We start from the raw sequence: 22,105 nt of genomic DNA on the forward strand, positions 1-22,105 counted from the left end.
ATGGAACATGAACCATGCTTATAATTGCTTTTTTCATGTCAATTCTTCTTGAGCATATATGTAATAAACCTTTTTTGAGTGCCTAGCACCTACTAGTCTTAAATTTTCTATCACTTACTCTCCATAAAGCCCATGGTAGAATTCACAGAGTCTTTGGGGGAGGGGGTGGAGGAGAGGGAAGCCTTTCCTTAAAACCACTCATAGGTGGAGTTGTTGAATAGGCTGTCACTAAATATTTTCTTCCTTATATTTTTGCCTTGTTCCAGGTAGTTCTTTTCCCCCCTCCTCCAGCTTTATTGAGGTATGATTGACAAAATTAAAAGATATTTAAGGTGTACATTGTAGTGATTTGAGGTGTGTGTGTGTGTGTGTGTATATATATACACACACACACACATTATAAGAGGGGTCTCACCAGTGGTTAACACATCCTTCACCTCAGGTGTTTATCCTTTTTTTTTTTTTTTTTTTTTTTGGTGAGAACATTTGTTCCACTCTTGTTAGCAAACTAGTTCAAGTAACATTAATCAGTAAGAATTATATACTTGCTTCTATACTAGGCCTAGTAAAAAAAATAACCCAAGAAGTATACCATAGTTGAGCAACTTTATTCAAGTTAGAACATAAGACTAACATCTTTTAACATATAAAGTGCTACTGTGTACATCCAGAGTAATACAAGAGTTTAGATGAGGGAAATACCAGAGAAATAAAAATGGCTTCAGCTAGTAGGTAAAACCAGGTAGTAAAAAGATATTTGAGATGGACTGAATATCACAGATCAATGTAGAAATTTTCCCCTGTGGTTTACCTGAACTGTATATTTTAAGAGTCACCCTACTGGTTGATGGAAGGCCTAGAGAGTTTGTTTTGTGAACCTGCCCACTGGTCATTGTTTCTGGTATCTGTGAACTCTTAAATGTCTTTATTAAATGGGGGTGGGGATGGAAGGGAGGGGCATGTCTCCTCACCGGGGATTGTGTTATCCTAGTCCCTAATGATTCCTGCATTTTTGAAGTTGTATAGGACAGTTTTTCATTATCCTACATGACACCCTTAATATTTTCAGCATGTTCATAAACAGGTTTATTTTTGTATAACTATTAAAAGTTTTTGCTTTTCTCAAGAGCACTTCTAATCTCGGCAACTTATTCTTTATCAAAGCAATCTTCTGTGTTTTTACCAAAAATTAGCAGCCAATTGCTAAATATTTGAGTTTAAATTTCAAGGTAAAGGTCCAAGTTACAAGCTTATTACTATATGCTTTTCCCCAACTGTGAAATGCTGGTCTGATATAATTCTGTTGGTGACATTTCCTTGGCAACAGCTATCTTAATAAATGAGGACTTACTTGCATTTTTCTACTTCCTGGTCTGTTCAAACACCTAGTGCAGACTTGAGAGACTACTTGGGTTCAGTGGCCTTTGGCCAAGGATCATTATCCTGTCCTTCCCCATCTTTGAAGTACCTATGTTATCAGGATTAGTGGTAATTTGATTGACATAGTGTAAGTAAACTGCTTATGGATGGGATGTTGTAATCTCTCACAAAATCCTAGTTGATGCTCATCTCATGGTTATTTTCCAGTTAGTACTGACCTGAGACTTACCTGCAACTGTGTCCTTAATTCTTAGGCATCATCTCTCTCCATATTCCATTCTTAGAAAGATTTTGGAGAGGATTAGTATAACCAGATATGCACTGTGACTCCCCCCCCACACACACACATCTTTTTAAAAATCATGCTTATTAAAAAACAAGTAGAATACTCAAAGTTGACAATTTTGGTTTAATCTATACTCAGTTTTAGAAATAAAGTTGAGAAAGTTTTTTCCTGCCTTAGAAGTTCAAAGTATTACTTGACCTGTGTTCAGAATTAGGATCTGAGGCCTGGTTAAGTGAGATGATTATATAAAAAGTACTATGTCACCTTTAAGAACCAAATAAATGTACTATATATTACAGATTCAGATTCATTCTAGATGTTGAAAGTATAGATTTTATATTCTGATCCCATAATATCCTTTGCTTTTCCTTCTGATTGAATCTCTGATATGAGCTTGTTATCACTTACCTTTCTTAATGAAATTGAGTATGGGAATGGAGAGATGATATGAAGAAACCATTATGGTTAATCAGGATATAGGATGATCATCTTTCTGTGTCTTCCATTCTTATTTTGGTTGAATAAGCTCACTCAGGAAGAATAAAGAAGATTGCAAAAATAATAAAGGGTTATTTAAAGCCATGTCATTGATTAGTTCTCTTATCCAAGTCAAGTATTGGCAAACTGTTGCCTGCAGGCCAATCTGGCCTCATAACCTGTTCTTTGAATAGCTAGGGAGCTATGGGTGGTTTTTACATTGTTAAAGGGTTGATAAAAAGAAAAGGAAGAAGAATACCCCCTAAAATAATTGAATCTCTGGCCAGACAGCAAAGAGAAAAAGGTCTGCTGACCCCCCATTCTACATCCTTAGTTTCTACCCAATTTGGAACCTCTATTTTGTTTTTTAAAAAATTAGTTAACACTTTGATTTTTTTTAAGGTATTGTCTCTATACTATTTTTATGTTTGCCATTAATTGGAAACCTTTTGCCATTAATGGCAAATATGTTTGCCATTAATTGGAAAACCTTTATGATTGCCTCAGATAATGAGAATATCCTCCATTAAGTCATTATTTTAGCTTATGGTTTCTGACCCTTAGCTGTTTGTTTTCACCCATCTCCCTTGTCAGAATGGGTAGGTAGTGAGTGCTCTTTTCGGTCAGAAAACTGGCTCCTCTTGTCTTTCTTGGATGTATTCTGTATAACTTCAGCTATCAGTACCTTAATATTTATCCGATTCTTTCATTTGGATATTGGGTTTCCCAACACATTTTGCTCCTCAAATTAATATTTTTCAGATCCTCAAAAGAAAGATTCAGAGACCAAGACTTAGCATCACGTGACAGAGACAGGAATTCAAGAGACAGATCACCTCGTGACAGAGATCGAAAAGATAAGAAGCGGTCCTATGAGAGCGCTAATGGCAGATCAGAAGACAGGAGGAGCTCTGAAGAGCGCGAAGCAGGGGAGATATAATTAGCTGTGTACATATCCTCAATCCTTAAGCTTCCTATGGAGTTACATACTATTGTTTAGTTTACAGCTGTTGGGAGTAACAGTGAGAAGTTCCAGACTCCGATCCAAATAGGCTAGATGCACAGTATCTAACTTGATCTGAACTGAACTTGTTTCCCTGATGAAGCCTAAAAACTACATCCATAGTTTCTGGTGAACCTGTAATGCAATTCTGAAAGTACAGTTTTATATAATAAGATGCCGATATCTTTATTCTTTCTAGTAGGAGTGATAGTGAACGAATTGTGTTGCTTGCCTTGGGATTTTTTGAACATTTGTAAAATGCTGTCTTCCTTTCTAGTCCACAAACAACAGCTTTCAGAATTTTTCTTTTTAATTCTTCTTCCTCTGACTTTTGTATCCCCTAATACCTCCACCCTCTAATTATAAGAGAAAGGGGGAGCAGGGAAGCAATATAACTTCTGTTCTAAGGTTCTGTTCTCATTTATTACTAGCTGATTACAGAGCATTTATACTGGAAAGTGTGCTGGAGAAATTTAAATACTGAGAGGTTTTGTTTTGTTTTACGGTGCCTATTTAGAGTTGGAAGTTGAACAGCTGTTGCATTACATACTTTGCTTTTTTATTGAAATTTTGAAATCAAACATGTCTTGATTTTTCTGTTCTATTGCTATGTTCAGGATGTTTTGGAAAGGGGGGTGGGGGCAGGGACTCTTTCATAAGCACTTGTTTTATTTTGTGTGTGTGGAGTATAAAGGTTACAACCTTATTGTAAAAAATAATAAAATGAAACAATCACCACCACCGTCATTAAACTGTAACTTGTCTAGTAAATTGTCACTAGAACTATTTGCTGTGGGCATTTCTTCTATTCTGTTATATCATTATTAGTGCCTTACCGTGCAAGGCACCAAAGGAAATAAAACATATACTTGCCAAGATGAACTGTTGGTCCACTTGGGCCCCTTGCTGACTGTACTGTAGCCTCTTCAGGACTGTAACAATTGCTGTGGAAGAAGGACTAGACCTGCAAAAGCAATGGGGTTTTTCTGGGCTTTTTTTTTCATTCAGCAAACATGGTGTGATAACACTTTCTCCACTGAAGAGCTATGTACTTACTAGTCATTTTATACCAGTGATTTTAAACAGTAGTTGGCAGGTATCACACTTGTGATTCTAGAAAATCTAGTAACAAATATTTCGTGTCTGTGTTACAGTAAACTAACCTCCCCTCACCTTCCAAGAGTTGTCTTTGGTCCCGAGTGTGACAAATTTAGTATGACTCAGGTACGTGGGCCACAGAGGTAAATAATTCTGAGTGGCAAATTTACATCTAAAAGGACACTCACTAAGTTTACTAAGTTGTGCATCAATAACTGAAGGTCTTGCCGTATTTAGTTCCACACACTCCAGTTTATGCAGAGTTTAATCTGAGACCCATCTCCCTTAGTGGCCCACTTTCTTTTAATCTTGGTTTCTGAAAAATTATTTTGTATCTATCTACTTTGGATGTAATACCTTGGGGTATGGAGTAAGATCAAACAGGTTGAGCTGGTATGTGCAAGAAGACTGACCAAACTCTAAAACATTGGGAAATGTTTTTAGCATTGTTTAAGTGACGCTTATACTTCTCTGCCTAATTGTATAAATGTTTATTAGCTGTTAATGCAGTTCTCATTTGTAGGTAGTACAGGCTACATGACCATCCACAGGTCAGCAGTAGCCAGTGAAGGACATCACTTGGGGTTAGGCTACCATGTTAGATAACTTCAGCTGCCTGGCTAACAATCCCATCTTAAAAATCCTTTTAGAACAATTTTGTTGCTTAGGTACTTCTAGTATTTGGAATGAACAATCTACACTTTTAATCATTCTTAAGCCAGGGCAGCTACTCTGAATTAGAATAACCCTAAAATCTCATTATTCTTTAGAAGGTCAGTACCACATCCTCCATACTGAGAAGGACCTTAAGACTAAAATAACAATCAAACCTGTCTATATACTATTTACACACAGTTTTATGCAACTTATTGACAGAGGCAATTGGGTGGGTGGATAGATGATCCAGGGCACTGGGCAGCTGTCTTCTACCCCTATTTTCTAAGCCATACTTTCAGCTATCTGGACCTTAATCCTCCCAATTTTTTGGAGCAAGGAACACGATGATGAGGTCACAGTTATCTAAAGTGTGGAGGGGAAAGATGGCAGCAGAAGACCCTAGGCTTGCCTCATCCCACAAATATAGAACTATTCAGTTATCCTAGATACCTCAGAAATCAACCTCAAGACTGGCGGAATAAATCCCACAACTAAAACCAAAGGTAGGAGACATAGAGATGGAGTTTGGGGAGAAATGGATCCTGCCTGCTGCAGAGAGGAGGGAGCCCAGGTTATGCAGAAGGTTGAGAGAGACAAAAGAACATGGAACGCAAAAGGAAAACGTTTCCTCAGAACCATTGGTTTGGAAAACTCAATTTCTTGAGTTCTTGGAACCAGTAAGACTTAAAGCCAGAAGTTGTGTTAGCAGGTGAGGCTCTGAGAGCGTTCAGTCTGGAGGCATTGCAGCTTCTTTTGGAAAGAAGGCAGACAACCTGAGGACAGACACTGTGGAAACAGCGATCCGAAGAGTTTGAACCGATGGAACCCAGCAGGGAGATTATTTTATCTTCTCACAGTGTGACCGAAGACAGCATTCACAGAGCTATCTCTCCAAGAGTAGAGAAGCTGGCCGGCCCTTGCCCGCTCACACCCCTCAGTATAAACACCTGCAGGAACCAGTGCAGCACCTACACTGATTGCCTAACTTGCCCCACACCCCTGTGCTTCAGTAGAACTGCTCTTCTCAATCAAGCCTGCTTTAGTCCAAGTGGAGCGGGCCCCCCTTATCCAGAAGACCAGCACAACCCCCTGTCCATACCATGTCTCCCAACCAGTTTTACAGGGCCTCATTTCCAGTGAAGGTGGTGACAAGTTTCATCTCACAAGCTGATCAAAGTACACCTAAAACTCACCAACCAAAACATTCAGGCCAGGGGCCAAACACTGCCCACAGCAGGCAAAGAGAACTTCTGCAGACAAAGAGCCTAAAGGAAGGAGGAGCCAGAACACAAAAGTACAAAACACAGCACTGTGTGAAACACCAGGCCCTGGGCACTACGTGAATTCTTTATAAGGCCATTACTTTCAGGAGTAAGAGACATAATTGGCGAACCCAGAGAACCAGGCAGGGACTTAGAGAAAATGAGAAGGCAGATGAATTTATCCCAAATCAAAGAACAAGGCAAGGTCATGACCAGAGACCTCTAAGTGTAAAAGAAGTAACATGCCTGATGAAGAATTTAAACCAGGGATCATAAGGATATTCACTGGGATTGAGCTGGAAGACATCAGTGAGACCCTTAACACAGGAGTTAAAAAAGAATAAAAGATGAGTGCAATAAATGAGATTAGAAGCATGCATGATTTAATGAACAGGCTGGAAAAAGAGCAACAAATCAATGATTTCAAGTAATAGCTGAACAAGAGAGAAATTTTACAAAACAAATTCTACAAGACTTAGGGAACTTCTTGTCTCCATCAAATGTAATAACATTCATATTATAGAAGTCCCAGAAGAAGAGACAGGGATGCCTGGGTGGTTCAGTGGTTGACTGTCTGCCTTCGGCTCAGGGTGTTGATCCCAGGGTCCTGGGATCGAGTCCTGCACTGGGCTCCCCGTGGGGAGCCTGCTTCCCTTTGCCTATGTCTCAGCCTCTCTCATGAATAAATAAAATATTTTAAAAGAGAGAGAGAGAAGGGGACACAAAACTTGTAGTAGCTGAAAAATTTCCTACTCTGGGGAAGGAGTCAGACATCTTGTTACAGGAGACACACAAAACACCCATCAAAATCAACAGAAGCTGGCCAACACCAAGACATTGTAATTAAATTTGCAAAATATACTGATAAAATCTTAAAAGCACCAAGACAAAATAAATCCATTACTTACAAGGGAAAACCCATAGGCTATCAGGTTTTTCATCAGTCAGTCTCCAAGCTGGAAGGGAAGGCATGATCTGCTCCCAAGTGCTAAAAGGGGAAAATGCAGCCATCAATACTCTACCCAGCAAAGCTAGCATTCAAAATGAGAAATAAAGGGATCCCTGGGTGGCGCAGCGGTTTGGCGCCTGCCTTTGGCCCAGGGCGCGATCCTGGAGACCCGGGATCGAATCCCACATCGGGCCCCCGGTGCATGGAGCCTGCTTCTCCCTCTGCCTGTGTCTCTGCCTCTCTCTCTCTCTCTGTGACTATCATGAATAAATAAATAAAAAAAAAAAAAAAAAAGAAATAAAGCATTTCCCAGACAAAAATTAAGGTTCATGACCATTAAACCAACCCTGCAAGAAATACTAAAGGAGACTCTTTTTTAAATTTTTTTTTGTTTATTTATGATAGTCACAGAGAGAGAGAGGCAGAGACACAGGCAGAGGGAGAAGCAGGCTCCATGCACCGGGAGCCCGACGTGGGACTCGATCCCGGGTCTCCAGGATCGCGCCCTGGGCCAAAGGCAGGCGCCAAACCGCTGCGCCACCCAGGGATCCCTAAAGGAGACTCTATAGAAGAGATCTAAAGTAACTGTGGAGGTAGGAAACAAAAGCGTGAAAGTGACTTTCTATTAAAATCTTTCAAGGAACTCACAAAAGATGCAAAGTATGACAACATATACTAAAATGTGGGGCAGGATAGGAGTCTAGCATGGGTTTAAACAGGCAGCCATCAACTTAATATGTATTAGACTGCTATATGCAAAAGAGGTTATATACAACCCTAATGGTAACCATAAATCATAATATAAATATGGAAAGGAGAAATTCAGACTGCTCAAGAAAACCAGCAAAGCATGAAAAAAAAAAGTATCAGGAAATCCCATAAACCACCACAAAACAAAGTGACAATAAATGCTTGTCAATAATTACTTTGAATACAAATGGACTAAATGCTCCAATCATAAGACATAGGGTGACTGAATGGATAAAAAAACAAAAGACCCATCCAAATGTTGCCTACAAGAGACTTAAAAACATTTTAAGATTTTACTTTGAAGTAATCTCCACACCCAACAGTGGGCTTAAACTCACAACCCCAAGATCAAGAGTTTCATGCTCCACCGACTGAGCCAGCCACGTGCCCCAAGAGACTCTTAGACCTAAAGACACCTGCAGGTTCAGAGTTAGGGGATGGGGGATCTGGTGTGCATAGGTGCTAGGAGTACACAGCTCCAGGTCCAGTCTGGGCAGTGTACAAGTTGCTGCAGCTCAAAGAGGCATGGCCAAACTGCTTGAATATCTGCATTTCAGTTTCTGTGCTTACTGAAAGTTTTAATTCATCATTGATAATCTGTCATCAGAAGAAATTCAGCTCAGAGCCCACCAAGTTATTGATGAGTTTCTGGAAAGTACCAGGAGAGTCCTGGTATTGAGTCTTAGGATACAGGAATCAAGATTATCACTATGCTGGATGAACAAGGGGAACTAAACCGCATAGAAGGCATGAACCAAATAAAGATAACGAGAGAAGCAGAGAAGACTTTAATGGAACTCAGCAAGTTCTGTGGCCTTTGTGTCTGCTCCCTTAGTAGGACAAAGAACTTTGAATCTGGTAAGGCCTACAAGGCAACATGTGGAGATGATGGAGACAACTCTTCTAGTAACTGAAGAATATTAATAATGAATATATTCTAGTAATTGAATATATAAGCAGCCAGCCAAGCGACAATCAGCCTCAACAACCAACCTCTGGAGCAGCTGGTGGTGGATACATTACTTATAACTAATGATGCCAGAGAAGATGAGATGGAAGAGAACCTGACTCAAATGGGTAGTATCTTAGGAAACCTAAAAAACATGGTCCTGAATTAGTCAATGAGATTTACACTCAAAATGAACGTGTAGACTGGATCACAGAAAAGGCTGACACCAACAAAGACTGTCTTGATGTTGCCAATGCCAGAGCAAAGAAACTCATTGACAGCTAAAGCTGCTGCTGTATTTCTTTATCCTGTATTCACTTCTGTAGCTCCTCCTTCAAAGTCATTACAGAGTTTGACAGTTTGGTTTCATGCTCTTCTAAATCAGGAGACAATGTGCAAGAAGGGCCAGGAGTACTGATCCGCTATTTTTTTTAGATTCCCTTTCCCTTGAAGGTATACTACCGCCCAGACTTCCTTGTAATATTTTTTTTTCTTGGTTCATATTCTTCCTCCACATTTACGTTAGCAGGTTCTTTTGTTTACAAGATTTGGAAGCATTGCCAAAGACAGCCATGAAGAAGAAGGCTGGAGATGGGTGGAGTGCGAAGAGAGGCAAAAAATAAGAGGTTGTTACCTCAGTAAACAAGTAAACAGTAAAAAAAGTAAAGTTCTTGCAGGCCACAAAGCAAAAGTTGCATAGCCACAGTAAAGATCTAGTTGGGTTTTTTTTTTTTTTTTTTTAATATTTTATTTATTCATGAGAGACACAGAGAGAGGGAGAGGGGCAGAGACACAGGCAGAGGGAGAAGCAGGCTCTATGCAAGGACTCAATCCCAGGGCTCCAGGACCTCGCCCTGAGCTGAAGGCAGGCGCTAAACCACTGAGCCACCCAGGGACTCCCAAGTTTAGTTTTTAATTTAAGTTGCAGTTATTGCCAATTTAGGCTAATACTTGGTTTCAGAACTCTTATACACAATATTTTCGTTATAGGACACAACCTGACCACCTTTGCTCCAAAAAGAATTTTCTCAAAGTGAGCTCAGTTTCTGAATTTTGGTGATTTGTGTATGTACATAGTAATCCCATTTCATATTGCACCATATAGGAACACTTTGTATAAATGAACGGCTTTTTTCTATTCACAATAGTAGTATCATGGTCCTATTACATGCCTATTAGCCTGGTAAATTTGTCAGTCTTTGAAGAAAAAAAATATGTAAATATGTATTGTAACATGAGAGCTTATAAAGCAGGGCTTAACATTTTTTGGAAAAGTTTGACAAAGTATACTGTGTGAATTCAGATTTACCTCAATGCCAAGAATTATGTTTAGACAGGAAAAAAGAAACTTGTTTTGATCTCAGGTAGAAAAATAGGTTGCTTTGAGTTTTTTGTAACTTTAGACTTTAAAAAAGCTAGAATTTACTCCGTTTAACTAAAAGTGATTTGGAAAATTATGCCTTTGGTTTAATTATTAATGATTTCATTATCATTCAATTAGACTTGTGGATTGAATTATGTCCAGAATCACATTTATTTAGATCCTGAACAGTGTTTTAAGAATCTCATTGGTACTTGTCACCTTTATTTAAGAACTAGTGTCTGCACACTTCACAGCTATTGATGTGGGTTCACTTGACCAATAACCATTGCCTGATCTTTACCATTAAATTTTAGAACTTAAAAAAAAAAAAAAAATGGAGAGAACGGAGAAACATTTATCATTCAAGTGGGTGTCAAAAGAAAGCAGGAGTAGCAATATTTATATTGGACAAACTGGACTTTAAAACAAAGACTGATAAACGAATTCAGTAAAGTCACAGGACACAAAAATCAGCGTACAGAAATCTATTACATTTCTGTACACCTACAACAAAGAAGCAGAAATAGAAGGAATCTCATTTATATTTGTACCAAAAATAGTAAGATACCTAGGAATAAACAACCAAAGAGGTGAAAGACTCTCAAAACCATAAAATACCAATAAAAGAAATTGAGGCTAACACAAAGAAATGGAGAGACATTCCATGCCTATAGATTGGAACAAATATTGTTAAAATGCCTATATTACCCAAAGCAATCTACACATTTAATGCAATCCCTATCAAAATACCAACAGCATTTTTCATGAAACTAGAACAAACAATGCTAAAATTTGTATAGAACCACAAAAGACCTTGAATAGCCAAAACAGTCATAAGAAGAACAAAGCCAGAAGCATCAGAATTCTGGACTTTGAGTTGTATTAGAAAGTTGTAGTAATCAAACAGTATGGTGCTGGCATAAAAATAGACATATAGATCAATAGAATAGAAAACCCAGATATAAGCCCACAATTATATGGTCAGTTAATCTTAGACAAAGGAGGCAAGGATATCCAATGGAGAAAAAAACATCTCTTCAACAGATGGTGTTGGGAAAACTAGAGAGCAACATGCAAAATAATGAAACTGGACCACATTCTTCTATCTTACAGAAAAACTCAAAATCCATTAAAGACCTAAATGTGAGACCTGAAACCATAAAAAGCCTAGCAGTAATCTCTCAGACATTGGCCATAGCAGTGTTTATCTAGAGAGGTCTCCTGAGGCAAAGAAAAACAAAAAAACAAACTATTGAGACTACATCAAAATTAAAAGCTGCACAGCCAAGGAAACAGAACAAAAAGACTACTGAATGGGAGAAGATATTTGCAAATGACCTGTCCAGTAAGGTGTTAGTATCCAAAATGTATAAATAACTTCTTTAATTCCACACCCCAAAAATAAATAATCCAATTTAAAAATGGGCAAAAGACATGAACAGGCATTTCTTCAAAGACCATTTCTCTCCAAAGATGGCCAGCAGACACATGAAAAGATGCTGAACATCACTCATTATCAAGGAAATGCAAGTCACAACTACAAGGAGATGTCACCTCACACCTGTCAGAATGGGTAAAGTCAACAACACAGGAAACAAGTGTTGGTGAGGGTGTGGAGAAAAAGGAATCCTCTTGCACTGTCGATAGGAATGCAGACTGATGCACTGTGGAAAAGTGCACCGTATGGAAGTTCCTCAAGAAGTTAAAAATAAAACTATCCCAGGATCCAGCAGTCGCACTGCTGTGTATTTTCCCAGAGAATACAAGTACACTAACTCAAATGGACACATGTAGTCAGTGCCTATTGGGAGCATTATGTACTACATTGGCCAAATTATGGAAACAGCCCAGGTGTCCATAGATTGGCAGATCAAGAAAATGTGATACAATGGAATAGTACTCAGCCATAAAAAATAATGAAATCTTGCCATTTGCAACAACACGGATGGATCCAGAGTATAATGCTAATAAGTCAGTCCAGGACGAGTACCGTATGATTTCACTCATGTAGAATTTAAGGAAAAACAAGCAACAGGATAAACGGGATAGGGCAGCGTGGGGGTGGGGTGGGGGTAGGGGGTAGGGGTGGCAAACCAAGAAATAGACTTATAACTGTAGAGAACAAACTGATGGTTACCAGAAGGGGGGTGGGGAATGGTTTAAATAGGTGAGGGGGTTAAGGAGTACCCTTGTGAGAAGCACCAGCTGATGTATTGGCATGTTGAGTCACTATGTTACACACCTGAAACTGATATTATGTTGTATGTTGACTGGAATTTTAAGATTTACTTACCTTAGAGCGAGTAGGGATGGAGGGGCAGAGAGAGAAGGAGACTCTTAAGCAGATTCCTTAATGAGTGCAGAGCCCGACAAGGAGCTTGACCTCACAACCCTGAGATCACCATCTGAGCCGAAACCAAGAGTCAGACACCTAACTGACTGCACCACCCAGGTGCCCCTGGAATTTTTTGTTTAAGATTTACATATTTTAGAGACAGCATGCATAGGAGGGAGGGGGAGAGGAAGAGAAAGACTGCAAGCCGACTCCACACTGAGCACAGAGCCAGAAGTTGAGCTCTATTTCACAACTCTGAGATCATGTTCCAGGCCAAAACCAAGAGTCAAATGCTCAACTGAGCCACCCAGGCACCCCATGTTAACTTCAATTTAAATTTAAAAAGCGTCACCACCTGTGTGCCAGTAGGTAGCACAAGATGGAAGGCCAAAGATGGAGTCAGTGTTGTCAGCACTCCTACACTCCACCCCTATATCTTTATGGCCCGTGTAACATTTGTGTGCCATTCTCTCTCTGACCCTAGAGCCCGATACTGGGAAATGAGTTGCAGCCCTTAGCCACAGCAGCAATATAAACTGCAACAGGAAACGCCCCAGCCACCCAGTAAAGAAGTCCTTTCCTCACCCAGCCATTGGAGGGATTGTGAACTTCAGCATAAGTGGTGGTCCATGACAGGAAGACGTTACCCAATGTAGGAGGAAGGGACATGAATGCAAGCCTGGGGACGATAATACAAATGTCTTACAGACCACAGACACGGCAAATCTTTCTTAAGTAACAACAGGTGGGTGTTCAGTCCTCATTAGCTAATACCCACCCTGGCTTTTCAACATTCTTCATTTTTGATGACCACTCTAGCTACTTCCTGCTGAAAAGCAGCATAGATAAGATTTGATGGATGAAAGTGCCTTGCATCTAATTGCAGACATTCCCTAGTACCAACTTGAATCCTCAGCCTTCATGGAGCCATTATTTTGGAGCTCTGGTGTATAGACTTAGCATCTTATTCTGTATTTCATAATGTGGTCAGTTAAGTCAGTTCAGTTAAAGGGTTGTCTCCTTTCAGAAGGCTGTCCTACCAGTGGGCTCTCAAAGTCAGGCCTGTCCTGTGCAGTTCCGTAGAAAATTAGCCAGATCTGCAAGGAAACCAGAGGAATTCAGGATCCAGCCTATTTTATAGGTAAACAGTCATTCAAGGATGATCAGGACTAGAATGTAGCTCCCATAAAGATGTGTTACGGAAACTTTTTTATTCCCTCTCTAAAATCACTCTGTCAAAGGTAGCCAAGTTAAGAGTTACATGTTTGTGGGGCGCCTGCATGGCTCGGTTCGTTGGGTGTCTGCCTTTGGCTCAGGTCATAATCCCAGGGTCCTGGGACTGAGCCCCACATTGGGTTCCCTGCTTGGCAGGGGACCTGCTTCTCCCTTTTCTGTTCCCCCTGGTCATGCTGTCTCTTTGTCAAGTAAATAAAATCTTTAAAAAAATTTTTTTTGTTTGTAAAGCAAATCCAGTTTTAACAAACTTGGTCCAATTATTTACATATGTGCAGCAAGAGTAGTGATTGGCTGTATAGGTTCTTTTAAATCCACTTTGCTAAAGCATCTCATAAGGAATTTCAGATTGAGCCTATAACAGTTTTTCAAGGCTAAGAGCCAAGCCAAGTACTTGTCACCTTGACTTGCCTATGGATACCTGTAGAATTGGGTTACTTCCTTCTCAAGGTCCCTAAATTATCCTGAAGTTCTTGAGGCTGCCAGGAAATGACCCTCCTTACTCACCTGGTAGGGCTCCTGGGAGCCTTTGTAAGCAAGGTAAGACTGATTATTTCCACAGGGCTTCTTGGGCTCCATAACATCAACCGTAGTTCCTTCATGCTGTCTGGTCATATTTGAGCCTATGCACGTCTCTCTCAAATAGGACATTCCAGGGGATCCCTGGGTAGCTCAGCGGTTTAGCACCTGCCTTTGGCCAGGGGCGCAATCCTGGAGTCCCAGGATCGAGTCCCATGTCGGGCTCCCGGCATGGAGCTTCTCCCTCCTCCTGTGTCTCTGCCTCTCTCTGCCTCTCTCTCTCTCTCTCATAAATAAATGAATCTTTAAAAAAAAAAAAAAAAAAAGGACATTCCAGTCAAACCCTTGGTAATATAACCAGTGTTTCCAATGGTGTCCTCTTCCAAGGAGAACAGAATCTTCTGGGGTTTACTCAAGTAACTTCAGTTGATTTCCCATTTTGTCATTGATGCAAGCTGCAGCCAAACCCTTCCGAATATGAAATTCCTTGTAATTCACAACTCACACCTGGCATTAAGGACCCCCCAGGGCCTGTAGTTGTTCTACTACCGTTTTTTAAGAAAGCCTCTTGTTGGGGGTGCCTGGCTAGCTCAGTTGGTAAAGCATGTGATTCTTGATCTTGAGGTTGTAAATTCAAGCCCCATGTTGGGTGTAGCGATTACTTAAAAGTAAGAAAAAGAAAAGAATGCCTCTTGTTGGTTAGCAACCCAATTGGCTTCCCTTTTAACCAAGGCATATAGAGATCCTTTGTTTTTTTTTTTTTTAAGGTTTTTTATTTTTAAGATCTCTACACTCAACATGGGGCTTGAACTTACAGCCCTGAGATCTAGAATCACATGCTCTTCCAACTGAGCCAGCCAGGTGCCCCTTGAAGGTCTTAACATTCGCAGTAGATGGGGAATAAAAGATGTCCAAGCCTGTAATCCCTTCCCTGAGAGAATGGGAAGGTTTGTATTTTATCAGTGACCACTTCAGCATTACTTTTGTCTTACTGACTAGATGATGCCCAGGAACTTGACTGACTGAATCAGACCTTGAATCTTGTCGGTATTTCCCTCCCATCCTAGTGACTAAGGACAAGTCAACACATGTTAACATCATCTACATAATGATAAAGCACCATTGCCTCCAGCAGCATTCATCTAGGGAACCAGCAGCTCTATAGGTTCCCAATTTGTGTGACCCACGAGGAGAGGCTTCACTACTTAGCTACACAAGCTGAATTAACCGGTTGTAGTTAGACCCCGGTCCTGTAGACCCCTCCCAATACACTGAGGAATGGTGGAAATATGCATGAGAAAACACTGGGGAGGAAGCCTGCTGATCTGTAGGTAGAGACCAACTTGTCTGACCTTGATAACTTGACCTTCTCCCCCAAATTTCGAGGGGTTTCCACAGATCAGTGTGTAGTCAGCACATTGTTAGAGCAGGTACAGTCTGTTAGTGCGAGACCAGTAAATGGTTAATTCAGCCTGGGGCCTCTGGCCGGAGCCTTTTGATTGCATGCACCAGGGGACAACACTGGCCTGCCCCTCCTCTCTAGGGATGGGGGTTAGCAGAGGCAGTTGGTTGCTGACACACCTGGCGGTTTTGAACTTCCTTCAGGGGAGTAACTACTTTGCCTTAGGCAATGCCTTCCAGACACTCAGCAAGACTGAACTGGGTTGTATTTTCTCTTGGGGTCCCAGACAGCAGATCCTGCCACAGTTACTCACAAGCAGCCCAGATGGCCCCCTCTCCACCACTCTGTCGTGGGCAGGAGCCTCTGTTTTTCACCCTATTTCCCTTAGGAGGGATTCTTCAAGTTTTGCTTAAATCACCACGAAGCTACCAGAGAAATGGGCCGATCAAGCATAGCCGGGAGGACAGACCCAAGTCCTCCGCCACGGGGGCTGACTGGCAGATCCAGGGCTCCAGCCCAAGGAAGAGAATCGTCCCCCCGAGGCCTCTGAATGTTGGACGTAACTGGCACGTTGCATGACCAGTTCATGTGTAATTTCTCGTAGTTCTTTGACAGAGGCCAGGCTGTCTTAATGCCAGCACTTATCCAGTCAAATTAGCTAAGCGCCTGCGATGCTCACCAGTGCCAGAGGCATGGAATCCTTATTGCAGGGTGGGTTGAGGAGTGACCAAGGCCTTTTATATTTTTTGACATAGGAAACCCATGTAACATGGTACTGTCCCCCCAATATCCCACAGTCTAACACCCAAGCTGCCATCCCCCTCACCCTTCTGCTTCCTCCGCCTCTCAGGTAGCATACATGACAACTCCTTGGGCATTTTAACGCGTCTCCGCATTCACGCACTGGCCCGAAATGCTCCAGAGACCCAGCCATCTCTCCCCACGTGGCCGTGGTTGGCCACCTTGGGATGTGGGGCCCCCCAGCCGGCCCCTCCCCCACCCTCCCCAGAGACCACCTGCTCTCCCCCAGCACGGGCCTTGACCCAAGCTTGCTTTGTCTACAGTATCTTGCTGACCACACCAATTGTTAAAAGGTGGAGGAGGGTCACTAACATATCCTCCAGCCTCAGAAGGGACTTCTAGAAAACCGAAGCCAGCCACTGAGTTTTACGCAGGGTAATTTCCGTGGACAGGACGGCTGTGCAGAGCACTGGGCAGCTGTGCGCCACTGCTGCTCTCTGCGCCTCGCCCCCCACAGCCATCCAGACCTTAACCCCCCTCCCAGGAGCATGCGGGGGAGGCCCCGGGGTGGTTACCTTCGGGGTGGCCCTGTGCCAGGGGCTGTAGACGGCGTCCGTGTCATCGGCACTCCTCCGCCGTCTTTCTCCTGTACATTCCTGGCACTGCTGTGTATCTGGCGCCTGTAGCAGAGAGGATACGTTTGGTCACCTTTGTTAAAAGCCTTTGGTCCTCTGGGGACATCATGCGTGTTTCCTCTGTCGAGGCCTTTGTTCTGCTGTCATCAAGCAGTTCCCTCAAAGCTGAAACTCAAGGAAAAAACCCCTCTGTTTCTAAGTAGACTTGTTTTCTTTGTTTTTGTTTTTTTTTGTTTGTTTGTTTGTTTTGGTTTTTTTGCAAGAAAGACTTTCTTAATCCTCTGGTAACCCTAAAACTTTGTTGTTTTTTTTGCAAGAAAGACTTTCTTACTCCTCTGGTAACCCTAAAACTAAAGTTTACTTTATCATTTCCAAGTTCCTGTGTTTTTCTCTCCAAGTCTCATTTCAAGAGTCTGCTTTTATAAACTGTTTAATAATAGCTTTCAGCATTATCCCATTGAGCCAGTGTGCACTGCCGTTTCAGCACCTCTGTCCGCGTAGTCGTTTGTCAGTGTGACAAATGAGATTAGTTATTCAGTGTGGCATCTTGTAAAATGATGGTTTTAAGTAATGGCTCATCTTTATTATGCTAAGTTTTTATAAATGTTGGTGACAGTTCTAACAATCAGAATTCATTTTAGGCTTTCTAACGTTAAAAATCCAAGTAAATATTATATAGTTTAAAAGATTATACATATCCACGATGGGTATTCAGCTGGTGTGTGCTGGTGGGGATACACCATGGAAGCACGTCACTCCCACTGGTAATTAGCGGCTGCCCTGACCCTGAATGCCCTGCCTGCACCCCGAAGCCCGTCCTCCCGTCTCTCGAGGTTGATGTCTGGCACAGCGGAGGATCTGCAGAACCTTGGTCCACCACAACATGCTCTACCGACACAAATATTTTGAAAAACATTGTCTTTCCCATCTGAAAAAAAACAAAGCCATTTACAGCATGATTCTATTAATACCTTGACTTTTGGTAATTGAGATTTTCCCAGAGTATAAGGCAATACAAAGTTGCCCTCTGTTTTCCTTTCTGTTGCTTGTTCTAATTTGAAAAACCAAACCAAACCCCAGCTTCAGGGCAGTTAGGAAGGGCAGGAGAGGGCTGAGAGGACTGGATGTTCATAGCAGAGGCCGGCCTGGAGGACCCAACCAGGCAGGTCCACCAGCAGAGTGGTGCAGGAGCCATGGTGCGGAGGGCCTTGTGGGGAACTGGCTCGAGCAGGAGATGTCAGATGTTCTGGATCTACAGGTACCTGTGGAGATCAGACCAAGCTACTGGCCAGCAGGGCAGGGCTTAGGCTGAAAGCAGGGCACTCAGCCTCGCGGAACTGGGCTCTCGGTCAAGGGTCCAGCACGACAAGGCCACACAGAAGCCAAAAGCTGGCACCAGCACCAGAATCTGCTCCGATACTGCTTCGGAAGAGTGGCTGTCAAGGGCACAAATCCATGCGCTCCTGTCCCTGGATACCACTGACCGGCTGTAACATTACATTCAACTCCAGTGGGCTTTGACCCTGGTCTCTGCTGGCTCCCATGATGGGTTCCATGTGACCACTCCAACCGTGGTTGGCACCTAAGTTTTGACAGCCAGATGGGGAGAAACCATTACATTTCGTATCTCAAAGAGCAAGGCACCTTTTCCCAGAAGCCTTGGGCACGCTTTCCCTCCCATCTCTGTGCCCCAGACTGGGTTGTGTTCCCATCTGGGAACTGAAGTGAGCAGAGCAGTGACATCCCCAACTGCATTAGGCCGGGGCTCCTGAACCAGACCCTGGCCAGAGGCCTGGGATCGCAAGGTTGGCAGGACTGGCTTAGGAGTATCAGGTGCCTCCCAAACTGTACCCCCCACTTGCCCCTGCTCCCAGACTGGGGTCACTGCCAGACCACACAGGTGCTGCACAGTGGAGGGGACAGGGGAGTGAAGTAGACGGGGGGAGAGACAACCCCAATCTCCGTAGCGATTCCTCTGCTTGAGCACCCACTGTGGGGTGGCAGCCAGACCAAGTGCAGAGACTAGACCTTGTTTTCTGCATCCTTCCATGAGCCTGGTAGAGAGACAGCCGATGTTCAAGAAATGTGGAATGAAAGAAGTGCCTCATTAATCACAATTTCAGTGGATTCAGACATCCCTTAATCCGTATCACTACACCCATTGTACACGGTAGGAAACCCCGCCATGCGGAGTGACTAGCCGGAGTCACAACAGGGTCTGCCTTTGGCCCAGGTCTTGATCCCAGGGTCCTGGGATCAAGTCCCACATCGGCCTCCCTGCAGGGAGCCTGCTTCTCTCCCTCTGCCTATGTCTCTGCCTCTCATGAATAAATAAATAAAATCCTAAAACACAACAAAACCCCCCGACTCTTGAGCTTCAGTCAGTACTTGATCGCAGGGTCGTGAGTTCAAGCCCCATGTCGGGCTCCATGCTGGGTGTGGAGCCTACATAAAAAAAAAAGTCATAACAAAGTGTATACCTTTTTGTTGGTGAGCCCAAGGCTCTAACTGGCCTAACTTTAAGACAGGTAGGTCCTGGGCTGGGAGAGGCAAGAGGGGACGAACAAACAGCCCAAGAGGGAGCAAAGGAGGCCCAATGCCCAATCAAATGCAGGTGGAATGACGTGCAGCACTGTGTATGGTACTGCACTGTTTCTAAAGCGCTTTTCAAAGTCTCATAGTCTTACCCTACTTTTACCCTGCCTGTAGCTGAGAAGAACAGATGACAAGCCCATATGTGTCCAAACTGGGATACATAAATTTAGTCCCCGGAATTTTTTGAGAAAGTTTTGGTCCAATTACTGAAATCAGTGTTAAAAATCTATCGAGTGATAAATAAAGAAGTACCCATGGTCGGCGCACCAGGGTGGTTCAGTCGGTTAAGCCTTCGGCTCAGGTCATGATCCTGGGGTCCTGGGATTGAGCTCCGCATCGGGCTCCCTGCATGGAGCCTGCTTCTCCCTCTGCTTCTGCTGCCCCCCCCGCTTGTGTTTTCTCTCTCTCTCAAATAAATAAAATCTTAAAAAATTAAGTACCCAGTGTCATATTCCTGTTAAAAATGTATTTATACTGAGCCTAACTCCCGCAGCTTACAGGAAAGAAATCCAGAATATCTGTCACTCTACGAGACACCTGGCTTTGTCCATTCAAAAAGTCAGTGTTGCAGAAAACAAGTTCTAGGTTTAAAGAGATGAAAGGGACCAATAACAGTGTGAGACCCTGACTGGGTCTTTGTTTAAAATACCTTAGTCGGGGGCAGCCCAGGTGGCTGAGTGGTTTAGTGCTGCCTTCAGTCCAGGGCATTATCCTGGAGACCCGGGATGGAGTCCAACGTTGGGCTCCCTGCATGGAGCCTGCTTCTCCCTCTGCTTGTGTCTCTGCCTCTCTGTGTCTCTCATGAGTAAATAAATAGTTTTTAAAATAAATAAAATAAAATAAAATACCTTAGTGGGGGGGGGTGCTCTTGGGTGGCTCAGCGGTTGAGTGTCTGCCTTTGGCTCAGGGCATGGTCCCAGGGTCCTGGGATTGAGTCCCACATCTGGCTCCCCTCGGCCTGCTTCTCCCTCTGCCTACATCTCTGCCTTTCTCTGTGTCTCATGAATAAAAAATAAAATATTAAAAGAAAAAAAAAGGCCAATGTAATTGATAGACTTGTGGTATCACTGTAGTGCACTGAAACTAATGTAATATGTGTATCAGTGACACTAGACTGAAAAGAAAGTGAAGTAGAAACCACACTGAGGGGGTAGCCTGGGTGGCTCAGCGGTTTGGCAGCTGCTTTCGCCCTGAGGTGTGATCCTGGGATCCTGGGATCGAGTCCCACCTCGGGCTCCCTGCATGGAGCCTGCTTCTCCCTCTGCCTGTGTGTCTGCCTCTCTCTCTATGTCTATCACGAATAAATAAATAAAATTTTTTTAAAAAAGATTTTTATTAATGAGAGAGAGAGGCAGACACACAGGCAGAGGGAGAAGCAGGCTCCATGCAGGGAGCCCAATGTGGGACTCAATCTGGGGTCTCCAGGATCGTGCCCTGGGCTGAAGGCAGGCGCTAAACCGCTGAGCCACCCAGGGATCCCCAATAAATAAAAATTAAAAAAAAAAAAAACACACTGAGCTAGCCCTGCACACACCAACGAGAACGGCCACCCAGAAGACTGGCAACGTCAGGGTAGGAAGGTGCGGAGCAGCGGGAACTCTTGTGGTGTGCTGGTGTGGGGATTACAGGATGGTAGGCAAAACCTACCTCCAAAGGCTTGGATTCCCACGTTCATAGCAGCTGGATTCACAACGGCCCAAACCTGGAGATGACCGTTAGATCGCCAACTGGGGCAAAGCTAAACTGGGCTACACCGCAGGCAGGCAGCTCGGCTCCAAGCAGCAAGCCGGCAAGTGGCAGCAGGCACAAGGACGATGTACGAGGCGCCCCTAGAACAAGCTAAACTTACCTAGAGGGGCACCTGGGGTGGCTCAATCAGTTAAGCTTCTGCCTTCAGCTCAGGTCATGATCCCAGGGTCTTGGGATCAAGCCCCCACATCAGGCTCCCTGCTCAGTGGGGAGTCTGCTGCTTCTACCATCACCTCGCTTGTGTTCTCTTTCTCTCTCAAAAAATTAAATCTTAAAAAAATAAAATAAACTTACCTATAGAGACACAACACAGATTTACCTGGGGCTGGAGGTCAGAGAGGATCAGCTGCAAAGGGACAGCAGGGAACTTTCTGGGGCTTGGGGAACATGTCCCATATCGTGTGTGGCCCTGATGACACGCATAACTACATTTGTCAGAAGGTCCTCTTGAGACAGGTACATTTTCCTTTGGGTAAATTATATCTCAATAAAGTTCATTTAAAATATATTTACATGGGATCTCTGGATGGCTCAGCGGTTGAGTGTCTGCCTTCGGCTCAGGTCATGATCCCAGGGTCCTGGGATCGAGTCCCACGTCAGGCTCCCTGCATGGAGCCTGCTTCTCCCTCTGCCTGTGTCTCTGCCTCTCTATGTGTCTCTCATGAATAAATCTTTTAAAAAAAAATAAAATATATTTACTTTTTTTTTCCCTTCCATGGGCT

General features: G+C 43.1%; 1 protein-coding gene, 1 long non-coding RNA gene and 1 pseudogene across 16 annotated transcripts in view; 2 read left to right on the top strand and 1 right to left on the bottom strand.

Annotated features, from left to right (window-relative positions):
• Positions 1-4,028, top strand: part of LUC7L2 (LUC7 like 2, pre-mRNA splicing factor) — a 62,313-nt gene extending 58,285 nt beyond the window's left edge. For all 15 annotated transcript variants that reach the window (XM_077850105.1, XM_077850113.1, XM_077850116.1 and 12 more), the window contains one exon: positions 2,906-4,028. In XM_077850105.1, the coding sequence (XP_077706231.1) occupies positions 2,906-3,083 (178 nt within the window). In that variant the 3' untranslated portion in view covers positions 3,084-4,028. The remainder of the gene's footprint in view (positions 1-2,905) is intronic.
• On the bottom strand, positions 446-20,783 carry LOC144284929 (uncharacterized). Its single transcript, XR_013353321.1, has 4 exons — positions 16,980-20,783; positions 7,072-7,151; positions 2,075-4,110; positions 446-1,659 (listed from the first exon to the last, which is right to left on the bottom strand). It is a non-coding gene; the product is annotated as an uncharacterized LOC144284929 (long non-coding RNA).
• Positions 8,445-10,268, top strand: LOC144285119 (synaptosomal-associated protein 23 pseudogene; annotated as a pseudogene).
• Positions 20,784-22,105: the final 1,322 nt, after the last annotated feature.

The sequence above is a fragment of the Canis aureus genome, chromosome 15, assembly GCF_053574225.1.
Source record: "Canis aureus isolate CA01 chromosome 15, VMU_Caureus_v.1.0, whole genome shotgun sequence".
NCBI classification, from domain to species: Eukaryota; Metazoa; Chordata; class Mammalia; order Carnivora; family Canidae; genus Canis; species Canis aureus.